This window comes from Nannobrachium achirus (genome assembly GCF_963921795.1).
Source record: "Nannobrachium achirus genome assembly, chromosome: 18".
Taxonomy (NCBI): domain Eukaryota; kingdom Metazoa; phylum Chordata; class Actinopteri; order Myctophiformes; family Myctophidae; genus Nannobrachium; species Nannobrachium achirus.
The window spans coordinates 40,153,453-40,168,509 of NC_137825.1; the positions used below are offsets into that span (position 1 = coordinate 40,153,453).

General features: G+C 44.5%; 1 protein-coding gene across 4 annotated transcripts in view; it reads left to right on the forward strand.

The window, feature by feature from the left end:
* Positions 1-15,057, forward strand: part of jmjd1cb (jumonji domain containing 1Cb) — a 181,239-nt gene that overhangs the window by 154,790 nt on the left and 11,392 nt on the right. For 2 of the 4 annotated variants that reach the window (XM_080748284.1, XM_080748286.1), the window contains 12 exons: positions 2,734-2,935; positions 5,808-6,022; positions 6,550-6,705; positions 7,346-7,435; positions 8,368-8,492; positions 9,061-9,319; positions 10,217-10,437; positions 11,054-11,464; positions 11,856-12,024; positions 12,834-12,924; positions 13,535-13,665; positions 13,951-14,073. In XM_080748284.1, the coding sequence (XP_080604410.1) occupies positions 2,734-2,935; positions 5,808-6,022; positions 6,550-6,705; positions 7,346-7,435; positions 8,368-8,492; positions 9,061-9,319; positions 10,217-10,437; positions 11,054-11,464; positions 11,856-12,024; positions 12,834-12,924; positions 13,535-13,665; positions 13,951-14,073 (2,193 nt within the window). The remainder of the gene's footprint in view (positions 1-2,733; positions 2,936-5,807; positions 6,023-6,549; positions 6,706-7,345; positions 7,436-8,367; positions 8,493-9,060; positions 9,320-10,216; positions 10,438-11,053; positions 11,465-11,855; positions 12,025-12,833; positions 12,925-13,534; positions 13,666-13,950; positions 14,074-15,057) is intronic. The other 2 variants (XM_080748285.1, XM_080748287.1) reach the window with 1 other exon arrangement.

Below are 15,057 nucleotides of genomic sequence, written 5' to 3' on the forward strand. Positions count from 1 at the left end.
ATGAGCTCTGTGTGTGTGTGTGTGTGTGTGTGTGTGAGTGTGCGCGTGTAGCGCATGTTTTCCACACCACGTCACGTCAACTCTCACCTCTCGATCCTGCCCAAGCTGGCTCGCGTTAACTATTCCTAGAGGGGTTATGAGATGGCTTCGGTACTGTATTATGTGTAATTCAGTACGCTGAAATGGATCTCCTCACACTGGTTAATGTGTAGCTACATACAGTACAGTATCACAGTGTTATGGCACTCAGAGTGCCATAATCAGACCCTTTTCTTGTTTCTTTTCTTTTTTTCACTGCAGCCATATTGGAAAGACATTTTGCCTCTTCCTTTGCTTCCTTAGGTGTTATCAATACTACTAATTGAGGCTCTGTTCCATTCTGGTCAAACACAATATCAGCTCACTGGAAACACGCTGCTACACTAGTGGGTCTCAAATTGGGGTCCAGGGTCCTTGAAATTAAAACGTCTGTGAACCACCATGCTACACCAAATGGAACAGAGCCTTCATTAGTAGCATTGGTAACACAAGTGAGGAAGAGGTCCAAATTTGTTTCCAATATGGCTGCTGTGCTATTCACCGCTTTCGTCTCCCCCTCTCGTTCTCGACAAGCTGGTTTGCATTAAACAATACCAGCGTTATCCATTTCTGTTTTGAGTCAAGAAATGAAATCTGTTCTTCCTTTGCTTGTTTGTTTCTTTTCCTATTGTTCTTCTTCTTCTTCTCTCTCTCTCTCTCTCTCTCTCTCTCTCTCTCTCTCTCTCTCTCTCTCTCTCTCTCTCTCTGTTTTCTTTATTCCCCCCCCGCCCCCTATATCTTTCCTTCCCGGCCTCCCGTCCGACGATGACATCCCGGTATTTTTCCCCTCTGTATTCGCTGCTGTTTATATTTCCCGGACACCCTGGATATGAGCTGCTCTCGTAGCCGAAGGCTCTGTGCTGTGTGTGTGTGTGCATGCGGGCCTGTTGGTCGCTATTGAGTTCCTAAAGAGCTGCAGGAATTCAATGACAGCACCCGGCCTAGTGTTGGGTTACACTCACTCACCGACATCTGGTCTGCAGCTGGGGACAGACAGGCGTGCTTTCTTAGTGTGTGCGGTGCGCGTGTGCGTGCAGACTGTGCTCGAGGATGACATACATAGAGAAAGAGCCAGTCGGGGCGCGGGAGGGGAAAAGGGAGACACATTAACGGAGTTGAAAGCAACCGTGGCAGGATACTTACACGTGAACCTCGTACTGTATCTGCCATCAGTGCTTTGTTCCCCCACGCAGGGTGAAAAAGAGACACCCGTCGCTCCCTGGGGTGTTCTTAACCTTTTTAGTCTGCCCGAGTTGTACACAAGCTACGGGCCTATATGCTGTATAGTACAGGGCATATAATGTTCGTTACTGTACAGACTCTGTAACCCAATATAGCGTCTAGTCCCGAGGGTCATGCTTAATGTCAAACTGTGTATGTGTATGTGTGGCTTCTCGTATGATAGCAGCAGTAATAGTACAGTGACGGGGAGATACAGTACTTGTGTGCTTGACGGCAATATAGCACCCAACACTTTGATGCGCGCACACGCACGCACGCACGCACGCACGCACGCACGCACGCACGCACACACACACACACACACACACACACACACACACACACTCTTACATTCTTACATACGACCTTTTCTAAAACTCACAGCAGCCAAACATCTGTCTGTCATCTAACCCACCATTAGCTATTAAGTTTCAGACATGGAACACTTATATTTGAGATGTAAAGCCACAATACATAGGCCTCTTTGTGTCATCTAATACCCTGTTTTATACCATATGTTGGGGTTAAGAGACCAGTCTAGGTCAACAAAGTGTTTGGTTGTGTCTGGAAAGAACCACAGACTGCAGTGAGCTACGGACACATGGTGGGAACACAGGCAGTCCACTACCCGCGTGTTTCTGTTTAGAACTTACTCCCTATGTATGTACTCTGTTAAAAGTAAAAGTCCAGAATTCAAAATGTACTTGAGTAAAAAGTATGAAAGTGTTGGCATCAGAATGTATTTTAAAGTACCAAAAGTAAAAGTACAGAATGTTTGAAAATAGACGATCTGCAAGCTCACAACGTGTCGCATCGCGACTCCAGCCAAGGTATAAAATAGGCAAACGTGGTTAATGTATGACCCACGTCCTAAAATAGTCCCTGGGATTAGACTGTTGTTTAGGATGAAAACCAAGCAGCAACTGCAGCGGTTTCTTTAATTTCCTAGTTCCTACCCCCATGGGTCCTAGAGGGCCCAGAGCCCCCTCAGGACAGGAGTTCAGAACCTCTTGTGTAGTTCACACTCTCTGGGCCTTCTCTCCTCTCTGCTTTGATGTGTGTGAAGAAGAAGTTTACGCCGGTGTCAGCAAAAAAACTAAAACAGGGAAATTGCTAAGATCGTTAAACTGAAAGGAGAAATTACGTAGAGACGACGGGAATGTGTGTAGAATAGATTATAGTTCACCCCAGACAGAAACTCTGCATGATTTAAATCCATACTGCACAGAAGTATCATCCTCCTTCTCCTAAAGAGCCGATCCATAGCTTCTATGTCCTGCCCTGGATTTGAACCTGGGAGTTTATAGCAGCTCTACTTTTCAACCAGTGCGCGGTGCGAGGCGTTGTGTGCTTGTAGATCAGCTATTTTCACTGTTTTAAATCATTTTAACCCTCTCTCTCTCTCTCTCTCTCTCTCTCTCTCTCCTCCACCAGACGGCATCCCTCGCTCCGTGCTGAAGGACTGGAGGAAGGTGAAGAAGCTGAAGCAGACGGGCGAGTCCTTCCTGCAGGACGACTCGTGCTCAGAGATTGGGCCCAACCTGCAGAAGTGCAGGGAGTGTCGGGTGGTCCGCAGCAAGAAGGGCGAGGAGGCCGCCCACTCCCCCGTCTTCTGTCGCTTCTACTACTTCAGGCGGTAAGCGTTCAGTTCCTTCGACTGAATCCAGGGGCGTCATTTGGGGCATCAGGGGATGGCAATTGCCCCCTCTAGTGCAGGGGTTCCCAAACCTTTTTGGATCGGGGCACCCCTATAAATATTTTTTTTTATCTGAGGCACCCCTACATTATTAAAATTCCTAATTTTCACTCCCAGCACCTTATATTTATAGCATATTTTAGCGATTATGTTGCGAGGAAAGCGAGATGATAGCCATTTTGGTTAGAACTGACTGAAAATCACTTTGTACTTATGATACTAAATATATTGTTTAAATATTTTTAAATGTCCAAATAAATCTCACGGCACCCCTGGACTGCCGTCGCGGCACCCCAGGGTGCCCCGTCACCCACTTTGAAAACCCCTGCTCTAGTGCTTTAACCTCAACAGTAGTTAGTACATTTATGTCACTGTTGTTGACCTTTTTATTTTTACGCCATGACTTCTACTAGGAGATCCTCTGCTAATCTTGCGAACCACCAATATTCCAAGGATGTAAGACATAAAGCCTTTATTAGAGCCACTATTAGCCCAGTCTTTGTTTCTATAAATACGTTTCACAGGCTGAAATGTATGTCGTTTTTGAGCCTGCTGTAGGTATTGTACTGTAGGCTAGGCATGGTAGACATAATTAGACCAATCACATACAGTGGGAAGTGTGCGCATGCTAACCCCAACGAACGTTGTCGGAGGACTGTTTAATTTTCTCCTTGAACCTACAGTAACCTGTGTTCTCCAACCTCCATCTTGTCTGCCTGCTTTCTATTCTGTCCCACTTGCCTGAAGGTTTCTAGCAGCTCTCTCTCTCTCTCTCTCTCTCTCTCTCTCCCTCCCTCCCTCTCTGTCATCCTTTCATTCCTCCTCTCCTCTTCTTTGATTTATGGGACGTGTTCTCCCCAAAGAAAGTCTGTCCTCTGCTGCAGTATATAGGCTAGATCATGAAATATGCATTCATGAGAAAGAAGTATCTGGCCGTGACTTGCTTGCTCTCACACACGCACGCATGCACCCACGGTCCCACACACCCATGCACCCACACGCACCCACGCACCCACACACCCACATACACACGCACGCACATGCACACGCACAAGTTAGATAATCCAGCAGCAGTCTGAGGTCTAGCGGGGTAAATCTGCCAAAGAGGATTTTCTGCTCTATAATCTTTGCCTCCGAGTGAGATCTCTCTCTCTCTCCCTCTCTCTCTCTCTCTCTCTCTCTCTCTCTCTGTTTCTCTCCGTTTCTCTCTCTGCTTTCTTCGCCTTTTGTCTCCCTTCTTGCTCCCTGCGCTCACTCCGCCCCTTGCCTTCTTTCGTTCCCTCCCTACCTCCCTCTCTCTCTCTCTCTTTTTCCTCATTCCGACTCTCATTCTTTGGCTGTCTCGCCATCTATTCATGTCTAACTCCGGTTCTTGTCACCCACATGCCCCCACCCGCATCTCTCTCTCTCTCTCTCTGTCTCTGTGGGTATACAGTAGAGGCTGTCCGTCATAGCAGATTAATATGGGACTCTGAGCCCTCTTGACGTAACACTCGTATTTCATAACCGCTCACCTGACATGACTGGGTCATTTAAGTACACCCAGGAAACAATGGCACACAATGTCTCGCTCGCTCCCTCCCGTTCATGAGAGACTCTTCGCTTTTTTCCCATCCGCCTCTGAGGCCAGTGTCCTGGTTTTGCTCCCTGCCATAGCGTACATACTGTGCTGGACATAGACAGAAAACGGCTTTGTTTCAGCAGGCCCAATGGAGTCTGATGCGTGACCTCAAAACTCACTGGCCGTTTTCACTGGCCCATACCCTGCCCAACTAGCCATTTAGAAGAGAACGGAAAACTAGCTCAACTCAACCATCCATACAGGAAAAAACACAACAATAACCACGTTTCATATACATCTCTACTGCTTGTAGAGATTGAAAAATAAAATAACTGTTTTGGTTAAAATAATTGTGAATAGATTACACAAATTAGACAGAGCTCTTCACCATGTGGCCTGTTTGAGTGAATTTTTTTCGGGTTAGAAAAAACTATTAACAAAGTGTCAAAGTTTATCAAGATTTGTTGAAGGATGAATAAATAGATAAATATATTTTCTGTCCGTTTTCATATATTTCGAAATATGGGAAAACATTAGCCGAAAACATAACTTTCCTATGTGTGTTACATTAAGCTCTTGCTTTGTTTCAAGATGGACGTTTAACCCATTCAGAACGGGTACACTATATTGTGTATCATTATTTTATGCTTTAACTATTAAAAAATAGCAGATATACAAGCTCACAGCGCGGCACCAAGTGCCGCGCTGCGAGCTTGTAGATCAGCTATTTTTGAAAAAACGTGAAAATTCGAATTTTGACCCGATTCTATAAGTGTCTTTTGAATCCTTCTATGATTTTTTGAAAAACCTATGTTTCTATGTCGGCAATCTGGCTAGCCATCGTCCAAGAAAAGGTCCTTTTCACTGGAGCTCTGTTCTTGAGAGACTACTATGTCAGTGGTTCTCATGTGAAGGACCCCCAAAATGATATGTATTTGGCCACGGACCCGCATCTCAAAATATTTAGTTCCAGGGACCCCCCAGAAGCAAAAACTGAGTTACAAACGTTCGCTTTGAAGATACATATATTCAAAGATTTGCCCACATTTTCACAACTTTTTCAAAAATAGCAGATCTACAAGCTCGCAGCGCGGCACTCGGTGCCGCGCTGTGAGCTTGTATATCTGCTATTTTTCACTGGTTAAAGCATTCAATAATTCTAGGCCTACAAAATTCAGCCAGCTCTGCTTTTTCGGTCCAACGAAAAAGGCCTCATCTCTCCTCCTCCTTCTGTCTGCCCCCGTCCACCAGGCTCTCCTACAGCAAGAACGGTGTGATCCGCATGGACGGCTTCTCCTCTCCGGACCAGCATGACGACGAAGCCCTGTCCCTGTGGGTCCCCGGGGCTCTGGACGAGAGCCAGCTGGACCGCGCCACGGCCAAGTACATCCTCAGCTTCATAGGAGACAAGTTCTGTCAGATGGTGCTCACAGAGAACACAGCAGCAACCTGGGTCAAGAAGGACGGTAAATACAAAAACACAACTCCAAACCTTGGATCACATGGATGAAAAAACCTCTTCTGTAGCATTTTTATATATTATCGTCGTTGTCGGGTGGAAACCTTGTCCAAAGCCGTTCGTTTTGTATTTATCATTTTAAAAATGATTTAATCTAGTGAAAACAGCCGATCTACAAGCACACAACGCCTCGCACCGCGAGGCGTTGTGTGCTTGTAGATCGGCTGTTTTCACTACTTTTGTGCGACGGCCTTGTATGATGAAGCAGGGCTTTACTTTGCGAAAGAACGTACACATTTGAAACTTGGAGATACGAGGTTTCCACCCGTCAACGACGATATATATTAGGCCTATACATATCGCTATCGAAACCTCTCATCTCCATATACTTTTTTGTAAAGTAAATTAACACCCTACTTGATCATACTACAGTGTCACACAAAAGTATAACATGTAGCAGATCTGAAAGTTAATATCTGCTTATTTTAATCCTGGAAAATAACAGTTTTGGCGGTTGTGTTTTTGTGTTTTGAGCAGCCAAGCTGGCGTGGAAGCGTGCCGTGCGTGGCGTGAGGGAGATGTGTGACGCATGCGAGGCCACGCTGTTCAACATTCACTGGGTGTGTCAGAAATGTGGCTTTGTCGTCTGCCTGGACTGCTACAAGGCCAAAGAGAGGAAGAGCTCTAAAGGTCAGCACTCTTTCTCTGTTCTACTGTCTGTGTCTGTGTCAGGAGGAGACAAGTGCTGCGTGTGTGTGTGTGTGTGTGTGTGTGTGTGTGTGTGTGTGTGTGTGTGTGTGTGTGTGTGTGTGTGTGTGTGTGTGCGTGTGCGTGTGTGCGTGTGGGGAGCGTGTCGCTGTTACTACATGTCATCTTTTCGACACCCGACTCTAACACTCACCCTAACCTTAACCTCCGTGGAGTGAGTCGCTAACCCTCCGGTTGAAATGATGGGCGTTCGCAAAAGCGAGATTTCCCCTGCGTGTGTGTGTGTGTGTGTGTGTGTATGTGCACATGTGTGCATGCATGCGTTCTTGTGTTTCTGTGTAGTGTGTACCGTTCTACCTATGTGTGTTTCTCAATCTTAGGGCTGCCACGATTATGACATTTTACATGACGATTAATTGTCACTCAAATAATTGCAATTAACGATTCAATTGTGTTTTTGTCATTGACAATTACATTTCTGTTTGGCTTTTAGGCTATGACACATAACCTAAATATACAAAGGAATGACTGACATATTTGAAAACTTTGATAGTCACGGCCAGATACTTCTTTCTACTCTAGCAGTGACCTTTACCGTTGTCTGTGTCTGTTTGTTTTGCAGACAAAGAGCTGTACGGTTGGCTGAAGTGTGTCAAAGGCCAGCCTCACGACCACAAGCATCTGATGCCCACACAGATCATACCTGGCACTGGTAGGAATCCTCTCTGCTTTCCTCATACTCCCTCCCTCCCTCCCTCTCTCCCTCCCTCTCTCCCTCCCTCCCTCCCTCCCTCCCTCTCTCTCCCTCTTTCCTTCCCTCCCTCTCTCCCTCCCTCTCTCTCTCGTCATATAAAAGATTGTTTTCCCGTCACCCTTCTCCCTCTTTCAGTATTGCAGTATCTGTTACCAAACCCGAAGCCAGCACTGAAACATGAATTTTCATGTCTCATAAATTATATCTTGTAGTGGTGATTAAACCGTTCATAGAATGATGGCTTAACGGAAAGAATATGTATCAAATAAAATGTTTCTTTTATCAAATAATGGGTTTAGTGATGTATCAACAACACGTGCACACGTGCACGCGTGCACACACACACACACACACACACACACACACACACACACACACACACACACACACACACACACACACACACACTCTCTTTGTACTGGGGTGAACCATTTATTCAACATTATCCTGAATTAATAAAATAATCAATAAAGTGTTTAATTGATTATGAACATAATCATTAGTTACAACTAGAGCATATAATATTTTTATTTTCTGGAAATGCTGGCAATCGTCAAATCCCTGTGCTCAGACTTGTTCAACCAACACATGTTTAAGTTACTCTTCAATCTTGTATATACAGTGTTTACTGTATATCATCTCTGTCGAGTGGAAACCTCATGTCCAAAAGTGACATTTATTCTGTTTTTGTGTCATGCTGTAGCATGATAAAGTCGGACATTAATTTACGAACAAACACAAAAAGTTAAAATATGGAGAAAAGAGGTTTCTGCCCGACAGACAGCAACGATATGTTGGCTTGAAAATCTGTTGTTGTGGTTCAATGAAGCTTCATCCGCCCGGCTGCCTGGTATGACATTGAAAGGTTATTTTTGTGTTGCCCTTTTCAGTGCTGGCAGACCTGGTGAGTTCCATGCACTCTCTGAGAGAGAAGTACAACATCAAAGCCCACTGCCCCTGCGCCAGCAAACTCAACCTCCTCAACAAGCTGCCAGCCACCAATGGAGTGTCACAGGTACTGAAGCATCCTCCGCCACATGAACCCTAGCCTCCCTTACCTGCATGTTTCATAATTAGGGGAACATTTGGCAAACATTACAGATCTACAAGCGCACAGCCAGCGTGTGAAGCGCACGGCCAGCGTGTGAAGAGATTGTGTGTAGAGGGAGATGTGTCCACATTGGAGTTGGAGTCTGGCATAGGCTCAGATACTTGTGATTTTATGTCTGCTGAATCTGATTCAAGCATATATGTAAATGTATTTCTATTGTGCTACTAATGTTTGCATAGCAAGCTGCTTGGACAAATTTCAGGGAACATCTCCGAAAGCGGAGCCTTTAACGCAAGATTTAACTGTATTTGTTGCGATTAATCTACACTGACTAAACCTAATATTAAACCTAATTTTACACTTTGTTCTTTCTTTTTTTCTTACTATATTACTATACTGCTACGTTCGCTGAAGGAAGCCGAACAAAAATACCTTTTACTCTTATGTACGTGTACACAAGATGTAACAATAAACCGCATGAACGTTCAACTAACCAACTCTCTCTCTGTCTTTCTTTCTTTCTGTCCGTCAGGTCCTGCAGAACGTTCTGAACCACAGCAACAAGCTGTCCCTGGTCAAAGCCGAGCAGGGCTCCCAGCAGCAGAACTCTGAGCGTGGAGGCTCCAAGACGACGGCGGAGACCAATGGAGGAGGCGGAGGCGGTGGAGGCTGCGGGGGCAGCAGCCCTGGCAGCGATGCGGGCAGTGCCCCCGTCACGCCACCCGAGTCACAGTCACCGCTGCACTTCCTGGCCGACATGGCTGAGCAGAAGTCACGGGAGGAGAAGAAAGGTGAGGGGAGGCATGCCGTTTTCGCGATTATTTCAGAACTATTGCCCCGATTACGATTAAACACTTGAACCTTGAATATTCTGGGGGGGACATTTGTCAAAAAGAACAGATTGCGACGCGTTTAGAGCTATTTTTGTCAAAGAGATTTGGTGCAGATGGAAACAACTCAAGACTGTTTCACTAAGACTAGTGGTTAATGACCAATTATTAAAAGGAAAAGTTAAAAATTGAAACCAGTAAACAGTGTGTTGAGATGTTTCACTTGGGGGAGCTTGATGAAAACACAAAGCAACACACATGCAGCATTTAGGCATAATTCAGTGCAGCCTTTAAGCAGCCTTTCCCATCTGATTGAAACTGGGCGAAAGAAATCCCTGTAGCAATTATATGAGACCACGCTTGTCAACCATACTGTGTATATTTTATTGTTTTATGTTACATTTTATAAGGCACTGCTATTTTGGGTTATATGCTGCTCGTAAGAAGCCTCTATGGAATAATGTGTCCAGAAAGTGTCGAGAAAAGAAATATCATATTGCTGTATTTAAAATCCACATGAACAGGTCTGTACCGCATCGAACTGAACTGTGAATTTCACAAACAAACATCCACACTTTATTATCTACTGCCAAAAGTTTCATGTTCTTTGGCAGGTGGTTGCTGTTAATCTCTGTCCTTGAGGGAGGAATGTGTGCGTATGTGATGCAGAGCGAGAGTGTTTTTCTGCATGTGTGTCTGATCGAAATCTTCAAAGATCCCCGAGGGACGTTTTCACATACAAGATGAGCACGGCATTAAGCGAGTCACAAACCGTCTGTCTGTAACAACCAGGCCTGAAACTATTATTTTGAGCTAAACAGCCACTTTCTCCTCTCCTCTCCTCTCTTCTCCAAACAGAGAACAAGGAGTCGGTGGTGCTGTGTAAAGGGGTGAAGGAGGAGAAGGCGGTGGTGAGCCTGGAGGTCCTCCAGCAGTGCAAGACGTCATCGCTGGTGGCCAACAGCACGGAGCAGGGCTCCACGCTGCGGGATCTGCTCACCACCACGGCGGGGAAGCTGAGGCTGGGCTCTACGGACGCGGGGATCGCCTTCGCACCCGTTTACTCCACTGCTTCCCAGGTACATACTGTACATACACACACGCACACGCACGCACTATCACACATGTTCATTGTCTTTTGAGCTTTCGTGGTTATTGTACATTGTGTTAACTTTATTCCTCAAGTTTCAAGGTTGTACTTTATTGTTGTATCCTGTCTACAAGCACATGAGAGTAACACTTATTTTGGTTTGACAATGTAGCAGCGTGAATGATAATAATATAATAAATATAAGAGTCAGTAGTCTAATACTATTAAGATAATAATGCTATTATACACTTATCCGCATTTATCAGTCGCTACCACAGTACCTTATTGTCACTGTCCCGCAGAAACCTCGTAAGTTTCAAATTTGTACATTTTTTCATAAAGTAAAGCCCCGCTTAATCATACAAGACTAGTGAAATTGGCAGATCTAGAAGCACGCAACGCCTTGCACAACACAAGGCGTTGTGTGCTTGTAGATCGCCTATTTTCACTATTTTTTCACGAGCAGTTTTGGACATACAAGGTTTCCACCCGACAACGACGATATGCAACAGTTTTGGTAGGAAAAGTCCCAAAAAAGGTGGTGAAGTCTTATTTCCTCTATCTTTCTCTCTCTATCTTCTCTTCCCTCCCTCTCTTCCCCTCAGATGGGTAAAGGCGGGCGGACCATGCCCAACATCCTGGACGACATCATTGCCTCGGTGGTGGAGAACAAGATCCCTGCCAGCCGCCAGAACGCCAACGCCAAGCTGTCCATTAAACATGAGCCCCTACCCCCCGTCGTCACCACCACCAACAACAACAACAACAGCGGAAGCAACAATAACCCCGCCCCTGCCACCGCCGCCGTCCTCGCCGAAGACGCCAAACCCGACCGGAAGAAAGTGACGCCGGTCGCACCCACCGCTGCGCCCACGACAACGGCGCCCGAAGACTCGACCAACCAGTACCCCGACATCCCCCACTGTTGGCTGTACGAGAAGAGGCTGCTGTGGCTGAAAGACCACCGCAACCGCAACAACTGGAAGCTGTTCCGAGAATGTTGGAGACAGGGACAGGTATGTATGGGAGAAATGCATCACATAATGCTAAACCTTTGTCAGGTTTAGCATAGTTAACTGAAGCTTTAACGAAATAATTAAAACGAGATTTGGAATAATGTCCTTTGTTTTAAACTAATACTAGAACTAATCAAAACTAAACTAAAACTAAGCCTTTTCAAATCCTAAAAACTAATAGCAAAACTGCTTAAAAATAATAATAATTGGAAATTAATAAAAGGAAAAGTCAAAACGAAATAAAAACAAATTGAACATTCAAAACTATAATAACTTTACTTGATTTAATTTGTATGCATTCCATTCATAGAATAAGACTTCATGGTTGGGTTTTACTATTGGTGTTGATGCCAGTTTCTCTCTCTCTCTCTCTCTCTCTCCCTGTATGCAGCCTGTGTTGGTGTCAGGGGTGCACAAGCGTTTGAATCCCAGCCTGTGGAAAGCCGAGTCTTTCAACCAAGAGTTTGCGGACCACCAAGGAGACCTCCTCAACTGCAAGGATCAGCTGGTCTCCAACTCTGGGATCAAGGAGTTCTGGGATGGCTTCGAGGACATCACCAGTGAGTCCATAGACACTGCTGCTCAATGTGCAGTGAATACTTCCCTCCTTCCTTATACACCAGTGGTTCTCATACTTTTCAGGCTGTGATCCCCCAAAATAATCATTTTAGGACCCCCCACCCTGACAAGCACTTGGAATTGTAGGAGTTGAGGCTTTACCTTTTGTTTGGCAGATAATTATTGTGAAATTAGCTACTATTTTTACAATTTAGTCTCTTTCATAGTAGTCTCTCGATTACAGACTTCTGCATTGCTGCAAAAAAGTGAAAAGAGCGACCAAACTTTTCCTTGACTATGCTAGCCAGATTGCTTTCGTAGAGACTAAATATTATATTTGACAATTTGACCAATGTTTGATTTGTTGATTACTTTTGTCTTATTTATTTTATTTTAGAGGCATTAAAGATGGTAAATTGTCACTTTATACTTTATGTTGGTTTGTTCACTGTTGAATGAGAGACCCCCCTGGTTTGAGAACCACTGTACTACGCTGTAAAGTCCTCAGGGTTCATTTAACTCACAAGAATGTACTGTGGCATTTATACACTCTTCTGAGTTGAATTGACATTAAGTGTTTTATTGTGTATGGAGCTGATGTTATTTTTACTTCTTTTCAAACTTCCATACTAAAAGCGTTTCTAGTCAATAATGTAATGAACTTTTCCATAAATACCTGTGGTACCTGTAGATGCTTTACAGTATGTCCTTATATATGTAACGTAATCATCTATATTGACTGGTGTTGATACTGATGATGTTATTGATGGTGAATGTAGTTTAAATAGTGATTGTTCCTTTTCTTCTCCAGAGCGGCCCAAGTCTAAGGATGGAGAGCCTATGGTTTACAGGCTGAAAGACTGGCCTTCAGGAGAGGAGTTCATGGCCCTCATGCCCTCTAGGTGTGAACACACGCGCATGCACATTCACACGGACATGCACACATACTAGGGCATTCACCAAATATTCGAATATCTTTTTATTGTTTTCTCTTTAAATAATATATAGTTTATAAAGCTTGGCTAGATAGGAAGTCATAAGAATGAGTTGTCAATGCCCCTGGTGGATGAATTTGTTAATACCAGGGGTTCTCAAACCTTTTTAGGCCGTGACCCCCAAAATAAACATATTTGAACTGGGGACCCCCACCCTGACAAGCATTGTAGGTATTACATTTAATGTGACTCGGTTCTGCAGATAAATATTATGAAAATAGCAGATCTACATGCTCACAACGCCTTGCAGCGCGAGGCGTTGTGAGCATGTAGATCGGCTATTTTCGCAATGTCCGCCTCTTGCTTACTTAATATTTGACAGTTTGGCCAGTCCCGTCGAATATTCGACTATTCGAATACTTTCAGGTCGAATAATTCGAATACTAAAAATCACTATTCGTGAATGCCCTAACAGGCACACACACGCACCACACACACTCACACAAACACACAGTCCGTTCAGTGTCCTGTGCTGAGCTCTCAGCCAGTCCAATAGCTGATGTCCTTCCGTCCACAGGTACGACGACCTGATGAGGAACCTGCCTCTCCCAGAGTACTCGGACCCAGAGGGGAACCTCAACCTGGCCTCCCACCTGCCCTCCTTCTTTGTCAGGCCCGACCTCGGACCAAGACTCTGCTGTGCCTACGGTAAGGCTTTATAAAAACCCCTACCAATGCGCAGTGTTTGGATGCAGTGTTTTGGTCCGTTCATAATATTAGCTTTTTTTTAGTTTTCTTTGTGATTATTTTTTGAATAATTTATTTTATTCGAATAACGGAGAATCACGACTAAATCCAGTCTGTTTTTTTATATTACGTCATACAACCGTGTCACTCAAATAATATGTTTTCTCCCCAAAAATGTGTTCATTTGATCGATTATCGATTATGTTTCTTCATAATTAATTGACTTTCTCGTGTCTATTGCTGCAGGTGTAGCAGCGTCTCAGGACCAGGACTTCGGGACGGCCAACCTCCATGTGGAGGTGTCGGACATCGTCTCGGTCCTGGTCTACGTCGGCGTGGCCAAAGGCAACGGCGTTCTTTCCAAGACTGGTAAGACTTCACTCGAGTTACATCCTCGGTGTGCCATCCAAAGAGGATGGGGTAGGGCATTCACCAAAATATTCGAATATTCGAATATCAAAGTCACTATTCAACGTTGTTCACAAAAGTCGAATATTTGCTTATTTTAATTTTTTTATTGTTTTGTCTTTAAAAATAGATATATTTCTTCATGGTTTATAAAGCTTGGCTAGATAGGAAGTCATAAGAACCCTGACAAGCATTTGACATTGTAGTCTATTACATTTAATGTGACTCTGTTCCGAAGATACATATTGTGAAAATAGGAGATCTACATGCTCAAAACGCCTCGCAACGCGAGGCGTTGTGAGCATGTAGATCGGCTATTTTCACAATGTTCGCCTCTTGCTTACTTAATATTTGACAGTTTGTCCAGTCCTGTCAAATATTCGACTATTCGAATACTTTGAGGTCACTATTCGTGAATGCCCTAGGATGGGGTGGGGAATGGGGATGAGGTGTCAAAAATCTGTGCCTGGGTGTGTGTTCATGTGTGTGTGCGTGCTTGTGTGTGGGCTCGTGCACGTGTTCTTGAGAAGCTTTCGGGGAGTCAGTGGGTGTAGCGGGTAAGTGGGAAGAAGCAGATGGGAGGAAGTTATGGATGGATAGATTGCTGGATGGATGGAGGGGAAAGAAGATTGAGAGAAAGATGTGTGACATCATCTCTTGGCATCTCGAGGTACGCCTGAGTGGCAAAAGGCAATTGGATCTCATCCCAGGCTAGTAAGAACAGACAGCGATGGAAGACAGACAGCAGTGGTAGAGAGAGAGAGAGAGAGAGAGAGAGAGAGTGTCGGGTGGCTAATGTTTTCCTCTTGTTTACAAGGAACAGAAGGATTTAAAGGTGATTTAGTGGTAACTTAGTGGTATAAATGCACAAGATGTACCAATAAAGTACAGCCTTGAATAGTGTATATTTGTTAACTAGCTCTATATTCCAATAGTAATCATTGC